Here is an 18,913-nt window from a genome sequence, read left to right as displayed (position 1 = left end):
TCAAATGTTAAGACTAGCAAGTAATGTCCATTCAAATTAAACTCACCGTGCTCCCAGGAGCAATCACTGGCATCGGCGGAGCGGTCTGACCGGACTTCTCGCACACAGACTGCACATTTGGTTTTCACAACAGAGTCATACTAGTTAGTAATGAGACTCAAATGTTAAGACTAGCAAGTAATCTGCAGAAGAAACTTACCACAAGGAGCTCGTACATGGCCCTTGCCTGCATGTCATTCCGTGCCCTCTCCTCCTCCAACATCTTTGTCGTCCTCTCCTCCAACTCCCGCTGCCTCTTCGCCGCCTCCGCCAGAAGTTTCTCCTTTCTATCTCTCTCACTCTATATAGCAGCCTGCAACACCACTCACATGACCATTTGTAATCATTGATGGAAGCGCACAAAATGTAATGGAGAAAGATAGATGAGTACATATAACTAACCTTGAAGGCGAGTTGGACTGGCCGTTCATGAGGCCTTATCTCAGGAGCGGAGCTCGACTGGCGCGCCTTGATCTCCGGGAGAGTGCTAGGACAACGGATAAGTCCATCTCCCCCTGATGAATGCAGGTGGTGCAGAGTCTGTTGACCTGTCAATGCAGGTGGTGCAGAGTTTTTGACAACTCTACCCCTGATGAAGTTCTTCTTGTCTTTCCTGAACTTATGGCGAGGATCCAGGAACTGTCTATGCATGTCGAAGCAAGAAAACTTGCGACCGGCCTGAAGCCAACGAAACTCAAGAGCTCCCTTGCATGTGGGGCACGGGAACCTTCCATGCACACACTAGCCAACGAATAGCGCATACGCCGGCAAGTCATGCGTCGAGTACATGTACCAGACACGCATTATGAAGTTCCGTTTGCTAAAGGCGTCGTATGTCTTGAACCCATTATCCCAGGCTTCTTGCAATTCGTCCTTAAGCGGCTGCATGTACACATTCATAATTTTTCCCCGGATAGTTGGGTCCTGGAATTATCAATGTCAGGAAAATGTTCTTTCTTTGCATAATCTGTCCGGGGGGGGGGGAGATTGAGTGGAAAGACAAACACGGGCCAACAACTGTATTGGGCTGCCGTCATACCAAACACACTGAACCCATCCGTGCTGATGCCGACTCGAGGATGCCTCGGATCTGCCGCTTTGTCAGCATGTAATTCATCAAACTTTTTCCACGCAACACCATCCGATGTGTGTACCATCATCAGATTCCCATCTGCATCTAGTTCGGTTCTTTTGCCTGTTTTGTGCCATGTCATCTGTCTGGCCGTCTCTTCGACCATGAAAAGACGTTGAAGTCTTGGTACGATTGGCATATACCGAAGAACACCAACGGGGATTTTGGTCTGTGTCTTCTCACCCATACCGTTGTCTACCACAATATACCTGGAAGACTTGCAAATGGGACAATAGTTCAAGTCCGCATAGTCAAGCCTAAATAAGGCACATCCTTTCTCACAGGCATGTATCTTCTCATAGGGCATCTTCAGTGCACGGAGGATTTTGTCTGACCGGTACAGGTTTGGAGGCATTACATGGCCTTTGGGTAGAAAGCGTCCAAATACTGTCATAATTGCGTCATAGCATTCTCTGCCCAAGTTGAACTGAGCCTTCAGAGCCATTACTTGTGAGATGGCATCCAACTGACAAAGCTCAGTGTGCTCGTGGAGCGGACGTTTTGAAGACTCCAACATTTCATTGAAGGCCTTTGCAGATTCCTCCATCTCCTCGTCCGAATCCCGAGCATCATCATAGTCTTGCACCATGTTTTCCATCCCGGTACCATGCTCGTCGGTGCGACAACGATCCACCTCAGCTCAGTCACGTTGGGCAGACTCACCATGAAATGTCCACACCGTATAATCGGGCGTAAAACCACTCTTCTGCAGGTGTTTGCCCATTTCAGCCTCTGTCTTCTTTTCCCAATTGCCGCACCGGAAATAGGGGCACCAGGTTTTCTTTTGGCCATTTGCAAATGCGGCTTTCACAAACCCCTTGGTTTTTGTGAACCATTCAGCGCTCCATTTGTTCTGACCAGTGTGACCGGTATACATCCACGCACGGTCACTCATCTTGACTTTCAGAGCTACTGGACACACAACAATTATATATGTAATTCACCATGTATATATTCATCAGTTGATCTACTTTGTCAATTTTATTACGTCCATGCAACCTACACTCTAATAGGTAATGATAGGTCCTAATCCCACCCGTGTATGTGTAGATTGGGTTCATTTTCCCATGCTATGCTCCGGATCCGATGCAAAATTTCGGCAGCACCTCCCCGCTGTTCTCCTGATACACGTCTCTGCAATAAACAGAGAGGATGTGTACCCGGAGAACAACAGGGGAGGCACTGATGAAATTTATGCGTCGGATCCGAAGCAAAGCATATGGGAAAACGAACCCAATCTACACATACTCGGGCTGTCCATGGATAGCGTTGGACAATTCGAAAGAATCAAGGTTATAAATATGCAAATGCATGCATATTTATAACTATGACGCTTTCGAACGGGAGACACATATTGGTTACGCATACTGATGATTCAAGACACATATATAGCTAGCTATCAAGTTTCATCGGAATAGAGCAAATAATTAATGGGGGAGGAGGACATGTCATTTGTGCTCACCCACGAATGAAGGGGCAGAGCTCGTCAGACGCACGGCGAGGTCGTCGAACACCAAACCTCGCAGCGATGAAACAACTGCACATTTAAAACTACCCGGTCAACACAATTATATATGATGTTTTTCATAACAAAATCGAAGAATATATGACCTAACTAATAATTCACAAATATATGACCCCGTCGGCCTCTGGAAGGCCAAAGAACACCTTTTTCGGGAGGTGTCGGGGTCGGGGTGTCCTGTCGGGGTCGGGGTGCTGTTTCGGGGTCGGGGGTCGGGGTGTCGTGTCGGGGTCGGGGTGTGGGGTCGGGGTCGGTTGGGGTGTGGTGTGGTCGGGGTGTGGGTGTGTGTCGGGGTGGGGTGTCGGGGTCAGGTGTCGGGGTCGGGGGTCGGGGTCGGGTGTCGGGGTGTCGTGTCGGGGTCGGGGTGTGGTGTCAGGGTGTCGGGGATCGGGGTCGGGGTGTCGGGGTGGCGTGTCGGGGTCGGGGTGTCGGGGGTCGGGGTCGGGGTGTCGGGGGTTGGGGTCGGGGTGTCAGGCCGGGGTGTCGGGGTGGCGTGTCGGGGTCGGGGTGTCGGGGGTCGGGTCAGGGTCGGGGGTCAGGGGTCGGGGTCGGGGTGTCGGGCCCGGGTGTCGGGGGTGGCGTGTCGCAGTCGGGGTGTCGGTGGTCGGGGGTCGGGGTCGGGCTGTCGTGCCGGGGTGTCGGGGTGCCGTGTCGGGGTCTTCTTCTTCTTCTTCTACTTCTTCTTCTACTTCTTTTCTTCTTCTTCTTTTTTCATCTTTTTTCTACTTCTTTTCTTTTCTTCCTTTCTTCTTCTACTTCTTTTCTTCTTCTTCTACTTCTTCTACTTCTTCTACTACTTCTACTTCTTCTAAGTCCTTTCTAACACTAACACTAACACAATCTAGCACTAACAATTAAATAGCAAAAAATGAAAAAATAGAAGAAAAAAAGTAGTCCCTCACCGGAGCAATGGGACGGTCGGCGGGGGCGGTGACAGGGGGGCGCCGGGCGGCGGGAGCAGTGGCGGGGGCGGCGCCGTGCGGCGGGTGGGGGCGGCCGGGCGGCGGGAGCAGGGCGGGGGGCGGCGCGGGGGCGGGCGGGGGGGCGCCGGGCGGCGGGAGCAGTGGCGGGGGGCGGCCGGGGCGGCGGTGGGGGCGGCGGGTGGGGGGCGCGGCGGCTGGGGCGGGGGGCGGGGCGGGGGCGGGAGCGGGGGCGGCGCGGGGGCGGCGGTGGGTGCGGGGCGTCGAGGAGGAGAGATGGAGAGAACAGATCGAGTAACAGGCAAGGGGATGGGGCCGTTAGGTAGGCCCTTCTTTGCCGTCCGCCTATCTTTGCCGTCCGCCATTATCTCCCTTTGTCGTCTGCTAGCGAACGGCAAAGAGGTGGGGCGTTAAGTTTTTTCTAAACGGGCGGGGGGTGGGGGCCACCTCTCTCTTTGCCGTCAGCCAGCGGACGGCAAAGTTTCTTTGCCGTCAGCTGGCTGACGGCAAAGAGCCGGCTGATGGCAAAGGCCTGTTTTACCATCTGCCATTTCTTTGCCGTCCGCTTTTCGGTAGCTGATGGCAAAGAGCTTCTTTGCCGTCTGCTAGCCGACGGCAAAGAGCTGGCAGATGGCAAAGTAGCTGATTCCAGTAGTGGATGTGCTCTCTGAGACGAACATTTTGATATGCTATATGTCCAAAACGGATCTACGGATGAGGAGATACAACATGATGAACATTGCCAAAATAATTAGGGACTTAGGAAGAAATATGAGGTCAACCCTTCTCAGATCTAGGGTTTCACGCCGGCGCGCGAACCGAGGCAGAACTCCGGCGAGGTGACGGCGGCTCCGGCGAGGGAAGTCGAGGGGAAGGCTGGGAAGGGGCGGATCCGGCCCCCTCTCGTCCCGATCCGGCGAGGGCGGTGCTCCGGCCGGCGATGGCGGCGAGAGGCGCGGGGCGGCGCTGGCGACCGGCTCCGGCGGCCGGGGCGAGGTCCGGCCGGCGACGGCGTACGCGGCGGACGGCGTCGGAGAAGAGGAGGCGCGGGGCGGCGCTGGTCGATGGGCCCGGGAGGGCCCCGCACGGGCTAGCGGGCCCGCGGGGTCGGCGGCGATGTGGGCGCCCGGGCGGACGAATGGCAGCGCGCCACGTGGCGGCGGCGGGGCGGACCGGACACGTCCGTCGTCGGGGGGGGGGGGGGGGGGGGGGGGGGGGGTTGTCCGGCGGACGGCGATGATGATTTGGATCTAGGTTTTCGGGGGAAGGAGAAGGAGATTTTTGGTGGTGTCTTTATATAGAGGTAGAGGGAGCTAGGAGTGTCCAAATGAGTTGCGGTTTTCGGCCACGCGATCGTGATTGAACGCTCTAGATGATGAGAGGGTTTTGGTGGGTTTTGGGCCAAAATGAAGGGGTGTTGGGCTGCAACACACACGAGGCCTTTTCGGTACCTCGGTTAACCGTTGGAGTATCAAAGGAAGTCCAAATGGTACGAAACTTGACAGGCGGTCTACCGGTAGTAAACCAAGGCCGCTTGGCAAGTCTCGGTCCAATCCAGAAATGTTTAATCCCCACATATGAAAGAAAGGTAGAAATGACCACCGGAGGAGAACGAAGCGCCGGAATGCAAAACGGACAACGGGGAAAATGCTCGAATGCATGAGATGAACACGTATGCAAATGTAATGCACATGATGACATGATATGAGATGCATGACAACGACAACAACACACGGAGACAAAAACCCGAACCCGAGAAAATAAAATAACTTAACGCCGGAAACGGCAAGAGTTGGAGTACATATTGGATAAATTACATCCGGGGTGTTACACTTGTGTGGATTGGAAAGAACAAGGTTGCGCCTTTGGAGCCTCATGATATGGAGTATCTACTTGGTTTCCCAAGAGACCACACGAGGGGAGTCTCCAAGATGGAGAGGTACAAAGCTCTTGGCAACTCATTTCAAGTGGATGCAGTTGCTTATCACTTGTCAGTGTTGAGGGACATGTTTCTTGATGGTATAAATGTGTTGTCCTTATTCACCGGTATTGGAGGAGGAGAAGTAGCTCTGCACAAGCTTGGGGTCCACATGAAGACAGTGGTTTCTGTTGAGATTTCTGAAGTGAACAGGAGGATTTTCAGAGGTTGGTGGAATCAGAGTCAAACGGGTGGCAGTCTGATTGAGATTCCAGACGTGGAGACTCTCACTAATGATACCATCTTTACAGAAAATGCCATGTCGGTCTGAAGAAACTGCCATCCCACACACAACTAAAAATGCCATTAAAACATTCGAGATGCCACCTGTTCCTAGTGAATGTTCGCCAGGGAACATTACCGAAACGAAATCCATTTAAAGATACTTCAAAGAAGCCAAGGTAATGATAGAGCTCACAGGCAACACACTAAGAACCTCAAAATGTTGTCATATAGGTAACTTATGTACAGAACTGCAGATTTACATAACAAGAGTAACAATGCAGGTGTATCATCACTATAAAGTACTCATCACTTAAAATACGGCAATCTGTCATCACTTAAACAATCAAATCACATCTTTATGTAGGCATTCATCATCCCAAACTCACACGCATTGTTGATTCAGTAGTACCTTTTTTCAGTTGGCGATGTCAAGTAAACAGTTGGCAATTGAAATTAGACTCCGGTAACAGTTTAAGGGGGACTACTGTAGACTTTCTTTCAATAAAAAAGAACATGTTCTAAATTAGTTAGCAACAATAAATCATATTCTAGATGTGACTCCCAGATAAACCTCCTCCACATCAGCTCTGTATAAACTTGAACATTCAGTTTCTAGGGATAAACACTAAATGAACAAACAGCCACTACAACGGATAGGCTACATCCTCGCCATAACGAACTTGACAGCATTCAGTATTCTTGAGTACTCGTAGAACAGAGCAGATTGCTCGCCCTGTAAACCATCGCGGTGGTGACGGTTGCTGCCGGTAAGATTGTTGCATGGGCTGCCTCCAATTATCAAGTCAAATCCCCCCAATCTTTTAGTTAATGACTTTTTTGAGAGGTTTTAGTTAGTTAATGACTTGATGGTATCATTAGTGAGAGTCTCCACGTCTAGTAATGACTTGATGGTATCATTAGTGAGAGTCTCCACGTTTGGAATCTCAATCAGACTGCCACCCGTTTGACTCCGATTCCACCAACCTCTGAAAATCCTCCTGTTCACTTCAGAAATCTCAACAGAAACCACTGTCTTCATGTGGACCCCAAGCTTGTGCAGAGCTACTTCTCCTCCTCCAATACCGGTGAATAAGGACAACACATTTATACCATCACGAAACATGTCCCTCAACACTGACAAGTGATAAGCAACTGCATCCACTTGAAATGAGTTGCCAAGAGCTTTGTACCTCTCCATCTTGGAGACTCCCCTCGTGTGGTCTCTTGGGAAACCAAGTAGATACTCCATCTCATGAGGCTCCAAAGGCGCAACCTTGTTCTTTCCAATCCACACAAGATTCCATTTCCTGCATTCGTCGGCGACATACTTCTGAACACTTAGAGATGGCAGACTGCCTGAGCTTGCAAGAGCATACTCGATCCGTTCTGTCAGCTTTGCACTTGCCACGCTCGTCAACAGGCAGTTTAGCTGCCTTCTTGGGTCCCAGGAAGGCCACCACTTCTCATAATCAGGGAACTCCTTAAATATATTCTTTGGGGGGAGGGGAAGGAGAGGTGACCTGTTATCAATTGGTAGATTGTGTATATAACCTCGTTTCCTGGCAGCTGCACAAAGGTACTTGGAATCCACAAATTCTGGTTCGATGTCATACAAGGTTCTTGAAATAGTTCTCCATACTCCTCTTGGGGCTAAGGCCACATTCTCATAATAAAAGAAGGGGGGTCCAACAGCTTGCTCTGAAAGCCTTCTCTTAACTGACCGTAGCCTGTCACTAGGCAGATTAAACCCGACCATTGGATTTGGAAGGGGCATTGGGTCGTCCTGGCTACCATCAAAAGGAGGTCGATTTCCTTGTGCTTCACCTCCATATAGTTTCCTCTTCTTATTGCTCTCTTCCACGAGTCTCGCTTTCTTTCTCTGTCCAAAGGAATCAATGAAGCTGTCCGTAGCCTGCAAAATTACACAAATCAGTGTCCTTGCATCCAGTGGCGGAGGCAGGAATGCGTATAATCTGATGTTGGGGAGAGCCGGTTGCTGGCAACAGTAAAAAAATGTCACTCTTCATATGCATAATACAAAGGAAATTAGGATGTTGGGGAGGGCCCGGGCCCTGGCTGGCCACCCCCTGCCTCGGCCACTGCTTGCATCGAACTAGAAGGAGATGCGCATCTTCGTCGCACAAATGTGTTCCCAGGGCTACGAGTTAAAGGTCATTTATTTGTCTAAAGATTTCTTGTGGTAACAATCCTTGTTTTTTTCCGGTATTGTGTAGCATGCAAGCGTAAATGGTTCTCTAATGGACCTTCCTTTGTTTGCTGGGTGCTAACTTCCAGCCGAAAATATCTGTGGTGAAGAAGATGGGTGTTGACTGACAGATGGGGCCAAAAAGGGGAGAATTCTGAGCAGCATAAGGTTTGTAGATTAAAAGAGAAAACAGTTCTTTATTCACATTTAGAGTAAAACCACATGGCACCTTGTGGGCAGATGAATTTCTAAGATGACAATCTCCTGCTGACTGTGATGCATAGGTCAGAGTCAACTAATACAGAGAGAGGGGCATCCATACCTAAGAGTAAAAAAAATTAACATAAGGTGCCTTCTCAATCAAATCATGCTCGTCTAATGAACAATTTCAAGAGAGAGGCATTACTGCATCTGGTGATAGCCATATTTGCTTTATCTTCAGGTTAATTTAAGAGAAAATTCTTTATTTGACACTGTCTTAAAATCTGGTTCCTTATTTGACACTGGAAAATTTTTTCTTCCCTATTTGACACTAGTCCTAAATTTTATTCCCTATACGACACTTCCGTCCATTTTGAGCCTAAATGACACCTGAAAAGACGATTTTGCCCTTCATGTGGTATGTGTGTGCGTGCGCGCGTGTGCTGTTGCGTGTGTGGGTACACGCGCACATGTGTGTGCTGCTGCATGTGTGTGTGTGCATGTTTGCTGTTGCGTGTGTGTTTGCTGCTGCGTGTGTACGTGCGTGCGTGTGTGTGTGTGCGCTGTTGCATGCCTATGTGCTGCCTGCGTGTGTGCTGCTGTTGCAGGTGTGCTGCTGCGTGTGTTTGCTACTGCGTGTGTACGTGCGTGTGTGTGTGTGTGTGTGTGCGGTTGTGTGCCTATGTGCTGCCTGCGTGTGTGCTGCTGCTGCTGCGTGTGTGTGTGTGTGTGCTGCGTGAAGTGTGTGTTGCTGCGTGTGTGTGCGCGTGCATGTGTGTTGCTGCGTGTGTGTGTGCACGCGCGCGCGTGTTGTTGCGTGTGTGTGTGTGCGCGTGCGTTGTGTGTTGGTGCATGTGTATGTGTTGCTGCGTGTGTGCTCCTGCCCTCGCACTGATGCTGCGTAAGCGCTATTGCCCCCCACACACATACCACATGAGGGACAAAATAGTCTTTTCAGGTGTCATTTAGGCTCAAATGGACGAAAATGTCATATAAAAAATAAAATTTAGAACTTGTGTCAAATAGGGAAAAAAACATTTCCAATGTCAAATAAGGAAGCAGATTTTAAGATAGTGTTAAATAAGGAATTTTTTCTTAATTTAATTCGATTGCACGATTGCACATCAGAGTGGCTCAAGCTATCGATTGCATGATTGCACTAATTAGCTGATTGTATAGCAAACAGACTCCATATTACTGAGATTTGTCAACTCTTTTGGTGCTGATTTTGAGTTAGTGGGACAATACTGGCTGAATAACAGACCAAAAAAATCCAAAACTTATTTCTTGAGAGTGACAGCGAACGTCTCTGTCTCAGATATCATGTTGGCTGTCACACATACCAACGACTACTTGAACAGATCAACAAGGCAAATATTTCACATATATCATCATACATACAATCATACTAAATTATCAATCTGGGGATACAGAATCATCTACCTCATCATCAGACCGATCAGAGTTGGACCCTCTCCCACCAGCATCATTGTTGCCATCCCAATCCTCGGAATCAAGATCGTCGCTGTCGCGGTCATCTTCAGTACTCCGGGGGCGCAGCCAGAGGTAGAGCAGTGACCCACCAAACTCGAAAGCGTCGCCATGCCCCTGCGCGGCGCGCACACGACAGGGCGATGCGCCAGGACGCGTGGGGAATACACGTATCCCTGAGTATCTCTTGTTTTGTGATTTAATACAAGAAACGAAAGAATACGGGATGCGGCAGGGATGCTTGGCAAACACGGCCGCGATACGGGTGCGGAGGGGGACGGCGACGGTGGCCGCTGGCGAGGAGGAAGATGCAGCCGAGGGGGGAGACGGGAAGGTAGCCGCCGGCGAGAAAGAAGCTCCGGGAAGGGCGGAAGATGGGCACTGTGGCCGCCGGCGAGGAAGAAGATGCGGGCGGAGAGGAAGATGGCGACGGAGGCCGCGGACGAGCAAGGAGGGGAGGCGGCGGAGCGGTCGCCTCATCTCCCTGTCCTGCGGCGCCCCGGCGGCTGGAGCAAGGTGGGGCAGAGCACGGGACTGGGAGCGGCTGGAGGAACTGTGTTAGGGCCCGTTCCGCAGCTCTCCGGCGGCTGGAGCAAAGTCGCGGCGCGAGATCGGGGAGGTGGAAGGAGTGGGGTCGCGGTGAGGTGGGAGGTTGCGGCGGGGCGGCGCGAGGTTGGAGAGACGCGGGCAGAGGGCGGCGGTGGGGCACGGGGAAGACAGAGCAAGGGCCTAAAATTAGAAGAGATGATTTTCCATGGGTTTTTTTGAAAAATAGTGACTATGGTCAGCGCGGGTCAAAGTGCCCACAATGATTTTTGAACTTTACATATAAATTTGCAACTTTATATATGAGTGAGGTCTGATTTAAACCTTGAGGTTGTAGAGCTCGTCGCAAATGAACCCTCATCTCCGAATCCCTTAAGTTTGTACCCTATCCTTTAGGATCCCTGTCGTTTTCCACCCTAAACCAATCCTGAACCTGTTTGTAAGCATAATCCCGGCCGGGATTGCTCGTTTCTCTCTATGACAACTTAGGCCTAGGTGTCATCTTCATCTATCTCTCCTCTTCTCTTTCTCTCTTGGCATGAACCCATGCAATCCGAGCAGCAATGTAACATACGTTGGTTCTTGAGTGTGTCGGCCACATGCAGGAGCGCTCGAACGGAGGTGCCATTGATCTGATCTGCACAACGAGGATCTTGGATCTAGCTCGGACAGCGGCGGCCAAAGTGGATTGCCGGACGATTCAGGCGACTTCTCCGGTGGAGGATGCTGGCAGGTTCTGCCTTGGACCAGGGGTGTTCGGGACTCGTGCGGCGGCGGTCCGTCGCAGTCCGACGCTTACAATGGAGGTCGATCCTACAGACAGGCTCTGGTGGGTAGAATTGGGCCCTCAGACTGGCGTATTCCTGCGATGGGCATTGGAGGAGAGACGCCAGCCCTGGCGCCACCGTTGGCGCCGCCGCCTCCCCGCACCGCGCCATCGATGCCACCGCCAGACACGGGCACCTGAAAGGACCACGATGTCGCCTAGAGGGGGGTGAATAGGCATTTTAAAATCTTTTACGGATTTGGCTATATCCTAATGCGGGAATAAACTAAGCAAATACTTTTCAAGCACAAATCCTAAATATACTAGGCTCACTAAGTGCACCAACAACTTAGGATAAACAAGATGAGAACAACGAGGATATGAGTAAGCACAAGTAAGTCACACAAACTTACTCAATGTATATCACGAGATACGGAAATGAATAATACACACAACCACAAGTAAGCAGTACAAGCTTACACAAATTGTATCACAATATATGGAATTGAATGATACAAGCAAACTCAAGTAAGCACTACAAGCTTACACAAGTTATGTCACAAGATATGGAAATAAATGTTACAAGCTAGCAATTCACACTAAGCATAAGATATAACAATAGTAGAAAGTATGAATTGTGAATATACAGTGTAGGCCTAAATAATCTCTTCAAGGGAATGGCCAACACAATATAATGAGGACAACAAGATATAGTGAATGCACGGTCAAGTGACCAAAGTAAACCACAAGTAAGGAGTTAGGGTTAGGGATAACCAAAGTCACGAAGACAAGGATGTATCCCGATGTTCACTTCCTTGGAGGGAAGCTAGTCACCGTTAGAGAGGTGGATGTTACCACGAAGGCACACCAACGCCACGCAGGCTCACCCTATTCTCCTTGAGATATCACCACGAAGGCGATTCTCATCCACTAGTGGTAGACCTTGAGGTGGCCTCCAAACCTTCACAAACTTTTCGGGGGACAAATCACAAGTTGATTCTTCACCGGAGCACTCCTACCGCCTAGGAGTCTCCAACCTCCAAGAGTAACAAGAACAAAGGGGAAATGCTCAAGACATGCTCAAATCACGAATTCCTTTGGTCAAGAGAGGGAGAGGGAGTGGATCTATCACTTGATTGGAAAATCTCTCAAGAACTCTCACGAATCTCTTCGGGATCTAAGATTTGGTGTAGGAGAAGTGAGACAGAGCCTTTTTGTGTTCTAGGGTTCATATGAATGTGTTGCTCAACCCTCTACCGGATTGGTACAGGGGTATATATAGCAAGCATAGAAAACTAGCCGTTTGTGAGTAAGTGGCTGTGTTGGGCCGGACATCCGACGGCTGAGAAATGCACACACACGCATGTGAAAAACAGAGGCCAGAGTACAGGGGCCGGACATTTGGCAAAAGCCCGGACATCTGGCCCAAGTTGTCGGACATTCGGAGGACACAACCAGCATTTCAACACGGTTCTGGACATCTACGGCCGGATTTCCGGGAGGATCCCGGACAACCGGGGCGACCCGGAAGCCCGGACATCCGGCCAAGTCCCGGATGTCCGGCTAATAAAAAAACAGCAGGAACCCCAAAACTGAAACATGCATAACTTTTACATCCGGACTCTGATTTTGATGATCTTGGGCTCGTTTCGAAGCTATGGAAAAACTCCAGGTCCTCACATAGAGAACCACCCCAAGATAAGCCAAAATGGAGGGTACAAAACATGCAAGGGTTATATTTATACTTTGGGGAACCTAGTTGGCTTTGGATTTTCTTTTGAGATATGTAGGCATATTGTATTTGTATTGGATAGAAGTGAAATATGCCTATGTTGGAATATGATGTGAGAAGAATAGAAATAGATGATGGGGAGGGTTGAATCCTAGCCGGTTTTGAGAGTTGGGAGTTGTAATTTAGACGGTATTGGAGTTCGGGGTTGTAAATTAGACTAGGGCAAAAGTTTAGGGTTGAAATATGCACTTCTCTCATTCTAGGATCCATTACTGCTTGTTCTGTCTTTTGGTCTCTGTTTGCTAGCTATTTGTAAATCAAACTTGTATTGTGGTGGGCTTTGCTCTTTATATTTATGTACACAGGGAAGTGAGAACTGTTTATATTTCTGTACACATAGAATGCATTGTACTCTTATTTATATATCTTTTGCAGCTGGAAGCTGAGATTTCTGTAGAGTGTAATGGAATCATATTCTTGTGACAGTAGTAACATGCCGTCGCTGGTTGCTTGTGGACTGATGATTCCTTTGCTGGTGTATTTATGTTCTTTAGAGCCATCGATGATCCAGATGAAGATGTGAAACTCAGGGCATTCACGGCGCTATTAAGCCGTCTGGAGGCGGACTAAGAAGGGAGGGAGCTGCTCAGGAAGAATAAGAAGAGAGGGAGCTGCTGGAATGCAAGGCTAATGAAGAAGTCACCTTGCACTTTCACCATTAAAAAAGAACTTGCACTTCTGAGTCTACATAATTATAGTATGGAGCCATTTGTCGTTGCTCATCTTGCAAGAGGAAATCCATTTATACAAATTAACCTTGACAGCACATGTAATGGTTCAGGTTGTTCTTTAGCTTTGCGTCCATGGATATAGGAGTTACCACCAGCATCAGGCTGGAATGACAGCGAGAGATTCAGATAATTGTTCAAACAATTTTACACATTCTTACTTAAATATTTGTATTGGATATATGTAAACCACATGTATATATTTGTTCTAAAAAGTACATCCACTATATTTAAGTTTCAAATCAACATACAGTTCACAAGTTGTTGACATTGTAAATCTCTAAACATGATTTATGTAATGTTGTTTACGCTCTGCATGAATCTAAATATCGGCGCATCCACAATAATCTCATTCCAGCTATGGCCACATTTCAGTGCAAAAAAGATAACCCTCTCACAATATATGGCACCACCCAGTTTATTAGTACACAACTTACAAACCAATCAACCCAGACAAAAACAACTTTACAAAAGAGAAAAAGTATATATTTGAGAAAAGAAAGACCAAAACGGTATCCCCGGTATGAAACGCAGCGCCAAACACCATGAGATCCAAAACATCTTCCTTTCGCCGCGATCTTGGTAGAGATAATCCAACTTCGCAAATGAAATATCTTCACCGAAGTGGTTTCTGAGCTCTGCTGTGTTGTATAATTTCCTCCCAAAAAATGTACACCATATACAACTAGCCATCACATTTTCCGGTCTGCAAAGAATGAATTCTGTGGCCCAAACATACCAGCTGGCAGGATCAGCCTAGGGAGCCTGTTCTGTGTTGTGGCTTCTGGGAGCCACTGCTGTCAGGCAAGAACAGGTACCGGAATTTCGAGTCGAACGCGACCACGGTGAAACTGCGTGCCCCGAGAAGCCGCTGCCTCCTCTGAGAGGAATACTCTCGGATGGCTGCTACTTGTTCAGGTGAGAGGTGATGGCAGATCCAGTCCGTGAACAGGGAGTCTTCAACGGCCCCCTTGGCATAGCTCTGCAGTAGCTTTGGGATCAGTAGTTTCCCTCGGTCACTTATGCCGACGGAAGCTTGGATGTAGTCTCTCAATGACTCCAGAAGCTCGTTCCTGACGTTTGCTGCCGTGAAGATTCTTACCTGTATGACAGCAGATCATCACCTCAATAACATGAATATTATAATACACACACAGAGGGAAAGATAGATTATACTTTATGATTCTTATAATTGGTTGTGACAGTGTACATGTTCAAATATCCTAGATAGTACGTTAAAAAGGCGTGTGAGCAAGGTTTGAATAAACAAGCATTGCGTAACAATATACGTGTATAGACGTGTATTTCCAGGAAATTATGACAGTCTCTTCATGTACTTACAGCTGGTGAAGAGAACATTCCACAACTGAGACCAAACAGCAGAAGGGGCTCAGCTTTATCGATCGAATACTTCTTGTGCCCCTCAGAAATTTTGAACTTCTGAAGAGCCAACATCAAAGACTACAGACAGGCAGGGAAAACAATAAGAGGTTATAATAAAACTAGGGGCAAAACAAAATGGATTAAGAAAAGAGTTATACAAGTTGGGGCCGGTGCACCGGAGTCTTCATCTTTAGTATCACAAACTCTATTTCAGCTGCACTGAACGACTGCCCACCAACTGTGTAACAGGCCTGCATCACCAACTCACTTTAACCGACTGCCTCACTGAAGAAAGATGACATGTATTTGTTCGACTGGGAACAGAGACTCGACAAACCTTTTGCATCAGAGAGAAAAGCTTGATGTCATTCCGGGGAACTCCATATGCGAGGTATGACTGGTAGATGCCAATACAGAATTGTTAGTGCACGAGGTTCAATAAGCAAGTGATAGAAAGTTAAAAGAAAATTAAGGCTATTTATGAAGAAAGATGTGGAATGGAAATACAGCAGAACTGAGTGGACTTATTTTTCTTTTGAAATACAATCCATGCCCGTAAAAACAGCCTCGTAAGTAACAACTTGTACTTACATGCATTATTAGCGCATTATACAAGTTAATCCAAAAGGCTAGCCGCTCGTCAGAGTTCAAACAATCAGGGTTAACTTTTGATAGCTGCTCCACGAGAAATCTGCAAACCAATGAGAATGATACACGAATTACTAAATACATTCATAATAAATAGTAAGAACTAAAAGTTGCTCCAGAATAATGGGCTTATAGGCAGAAATAACACCAATTGGGAAAATTTGACACGAAAAAGATGTTTTCATGCATCGCGATTCTTTTTTTAAGATGTATGTACTGTGTTATAGATGGAGGATCAATCAAAGAAATGCGGATGCAAAAGTTTGTTAGCTAACACATTCAGATATAAGCAAATCACATGCTGACAAGGATATCTTGTGGTGCTAAAAATGATGGCAAGCAGCCCAATTCAAAGAAAAAATTACTTAGTTTGATTGTTTCCAGCAACTAAAGATTACATGGAGTATCCTATCCTTCCCTCAGTTCAGTTATTTGTAGATTCAATTAGGGCAACGCAATTAGAAATGTTGATCCGATGCTAACAGTTCCACATATATGAACTAAAATCCATTGTTTCATAAATAAGTAGTGATATGTAAGTACGCAAAATATCTACAGTAGGATTATTGTTAGCTTTGGCCGAGGTTGCAGCAGCAAACCTGAACTTTTTTAGAGCTTCAGATGCATATTCAAGTTGCTCCTTTCCAACCGACATCCAAGATACTTCAGCTGCTGAACAGTAGTTTCCGATGTCTCTTCGGGTTCCCTTTCCATTAACTTTATACGGGTCAAAGTTTCTGGCTTTATTCATCATCTCATCATTGTGATAGGAGTCAACCGAAGAGCTCCGTAGCATTGAGGGTAATATGGATGAATCTGAGAAGGATGCCAGTGTAGAACCAGATAGACGCTCCGCTGAGGAAGATGAACAATCAGAAGATGCCTTCCCAGATATCTTGGAGGATTCAGATAAACGCAGGAAAATGTTTCTCATGCAGCGCACCATCTCCTCTGATAGCTGATTTGGATAGTTCCAAAGATTTCCTGCTTTCATGCTAGTTAATTTTTGAATGGACTGTTCAAATGATAAATCATCGATCTTTTCATCTTCTTTGCCTTGATTTTCCACCGAGCATGACCCTTGCATCTGCAGAAACATAAATTAAGCTTCAATATACTAATATCTATGACAAATACACGAATAGGCTGTTATGCATAAACATGAAAAGGACCTCTTCGTCCCGGTGCTTTTCCAACAGTCCATTTAAAGAGACATCTCGGTGTTTCTCGAGCAGCCTATTTAGGGAAACCATTTGTCTATCTTCGGATTCTTCTCCAAGATCCTGGTCATAATCAAGTTCTGTGAGTAAATCTTGTTGCATTGATCTCATTGACTCGGATCCTCCAAACTTCAAATCCCTCAATGATGATATGTGCTGATGAGAAATATAATCAAGAAACCGTCAACAACACTCCTGTATCAGGAATAATGCACCCCAAGGAGATATTTTGTCAGATAATAATACTTACTTCTTCCCATGTACACGTGCAAGTTGACAGCGAGCGGTCATCTGAGGACGCAGATGGCAAGCCTCCTGGGTTATTTTGGGCAAGTAGCCGTTCATTCCTTTCATGACAAAGCTGGTAATACAGATCATTTAACTCCTTTTCGAGGTTCGAAACGGCACCCTCCAGGGAGGCAATGTTAACTAGTAGCTCCTGTGTCTACACATGATGGAAGGTTAAAACAAGATTAGTGAATGCACATTGACTTTCTAGTAAATGACAGTGTAGTATAAATAGCTCCTGCACCTCAGGTGGGATCTTGGCAGAAGAATTCAATGCAGGCGGCGGCGCATTCTGCGTGACGGCCTCTGCCAGCGCCACGTGCAACTCGATCTCTTTCTCGAGCTGCCTCTGCAGTTTCTTGACCTGCACGGTTCGACTTACCGGATAAGAACAAACACCGAATCCAGGCACCGACATAACATTACATCGAACCGTCGAAAAACGACATATAACCAGCGACAAGAAGAGTAATCACACACTTCCTGCTCGAGCTCCGAGCGGTAGCTCCGCGTCCTGCCCCTGCGGCTCTCCTCTCTCCTCCCGCCGCGGTTGCCCTTGCCATCATCCTACAACAAGAACAGACCAAAGCAATTCAGTCAAGATAATGCTATTAAACTACTTTATTGATCCATCCAATCTTGGAGACAGAGGTCAAGTGAGCACTAAGCAACAAGATTGCCGGTTGACCGCACAGCCTGCGGTGGTGATTTAGTTGGGAGTGGGGACAGACGAGGGGAGGGACTCCATCCGGGACAAGGACGTTGTCCCCCTGTACGGCGCCCTCGGCGCGACGGCACCCGCAAAGGGACAGCGATTTGATCTGGTTCGCGGCGTTAGGTGCTAAAATCTCGCCTTTCTCCACCAAGAATCTAGGCTTTTCCCAACCACGCTATGGCTCAATAATCCGGACATTTAAATTTAGAAATAATAGGAGCATGATTTCTGTGGGTCGTGACTTGACAGTACGGAGCAGGAACTCACCCCGGAGCAGCTGGCCGCCGGCGCCGGCGCGTCGACGTCCCCCGCGGACACGTGCGGCGTGCGCTGCAGCGCGCGGCCTGGCTCGGCGGGCCTCCGGGCGCCGCCGCCGGCCGCCTTCTGGATCAGGGCGGCGGAGACCATGTCGGCGGCGGCGGAGGGGAGCGCGTCCTCGGCCCGCGCGCACGGCATGGGGGGCGGGCCTCCGGTCGGCCAGTCCTGCCGCCACCTGACCAGACCCTACGCGGCAACGGCGGTCGCACCGCGGCGCGCCTGCTCGACGGGGTGCATTGCGTCGGCGTGGGCGTGGGGGACGGGGGGAGGCGTTGGGTGCGTTGGGCGCGCGGCGAGGCCCGGGAGGCCTGCTTTATGGCGGGCGGGCGGGCGTTTGGGCGTGCGCGCGTGGGCGCGGGGCGGGGCGGCGGGCGTGGGAGGGACCGAGGGAGGGAGGGAGGGAAAGGGTGGACTTTTGGCGGAGTGGGGGGCGAGTGGGAGGGCACTAGTAGTACGCTGAAAGGTGACGACGGTGTGACGATTCTGACCATGATGGCCTGCGGTGCGGGCGGGCGCGTGCCCTGCTGTGCCGTTGGTTGGTTCTTGGTTGCCGCCGGTCAACTTCTTGGTCATCATGCTGGCCCGTGGTCACCGACTCACCGTGACTGATGCTGAACACAAATTGCATGGTCAATTGATCTGTAAAAATGAGGTGTTTCACCGTGCTGCCACGTTATTTTGAATTTTGGACTTGCTTGCTGTGCTTGTGCTGCTGTTGTGTTTGGGCGGTCTGATTGCAACGGGTGGCCTCTTGCGCTGTCTCTTCTGTGTTTGCTTGCTGCGCTGTTTGGAACC

General features: G+C 48.7%; 2 protein-coding genes across 2 annotated transcripts; both read right to left on the bottom strand.

The window, feature by feature from the left end:
- Positions 1–6,474: 6,474 nt before the first annotated feature.
- LOC125515263 (DNA (cytosine-5)-methyltransferase DRM2-like) lies at positions 6,475–10,670 on the bottom strand. Its single transcript, XM_048680704.1, has 3 exons — positions 9,667–10,670; positions 6,709–7,728; positions 6,475–6,648 (listed from the first exon to the last, which is right to left on the bottom strand). The coding sequence occupies exons 1-3, from the start codon at positions 10,192–10,194 to the stop codon at positions 6,475–6,477; spliced, it is 1,722 nt and encodes a 573-aa protein (XP_048536661.1). The 5' UTR covers positions 10,195–10,670.
- A 3,251-nt stretch (positions 10,671–13,921) lies between these two features.
- LOC125515693 lies at positions 13,922–18,502 on the bottom strand. Its single transcript, XM_048681210.1, has 11 exons — positions 18,068–18,502; positions 17,566–17,652; positions 17,330–17,449; positions 17,048–17,242; positions 16,750–16,953; positions 16,177–16,664; positions 15,521–15,620; positions 15,267–15,326; positions 15,088–15,180; positions 14,888–15,007; positions 13,922–14,648 (listed from the first exon to the last, which is right to left on the bottom strand). Exons 1-11 carry the CDS (start codon positions 18,254–18,256, stop codon positions 14,298–14,300), a joined length of 2,007 nt encoding a protein of 668 aa, XP_048537167.1. The 5' UTR covers positions 18,257–18,502; the 3' UTR covers positions 13,922–14,297.
- Between the last annotated feature and the right edge of the window lie 411 nt (positions 18,503–18,913).

The sequence above is a fragment of the Triticum urartu genome, chromosome 6, assembly GCF_003073215.2.
Source record: "Triticum urartu cultivar G1812 chromosome 6, Tu2.1, whole genome shotgun sequence".
In the NCBI taxonomy this organism is placed as follows: domain Eukaryota; kingdom Viridiplantae; phylum Streptophyta; class Magnoliopsida; order Poales; family Poaceae; genus Triticum; species Triticum urartu.
This window is presented reverse-complemented; position numbering and strand designations above follow the sequence as displayed.

Bases quoted from the DNA above. Each gene is read 5' to 3' on its own strand.
- LOC125515263 (XM_048680704.1), bottom strand. From the start codon at position 10,194: ATGAGGCGACCGCTCCGCCGCCTCCCCTCCTTGCTCGTCCGCGGCCTC. The intron at 7,729-9,666 runs GTAGATGATTCT...GTAATTTTGCAG, and splicing joins CTGATCGGTCTGATGATGAG to GCTACGGACAGCTTCATTGA. The intron at 6,649-6,708 runs GTGGAGACTCTC...CTCTCAAAAAAG, and splicing joins CCATCAAGTCATTACTAGAC to TCATTAACTAAAAGATTGGG.
- LOC125515693 (XM_048681210.1), bottom strand. From the start codon at position 18,256: ATGCCGTGCGCGCGGGCCGAGGACGCGCTCCCCTCCGCCGCCGCCGAC. The intron at 17,653-18,067 runs GTGAGTTCCTGC...TTCTTGTTGTAG, and splicing joins CGGCGGCCAGCTGCTCCGGG to GATGATGGCAAGGGCAACCG. The intron at 14,649-14,887 runs GTAAGTACATGA...GCTGTCATACAG, and splicing joins GAATGTTCTCTTCACCAGCT to GTAAGAATCTTCACGGCAGC.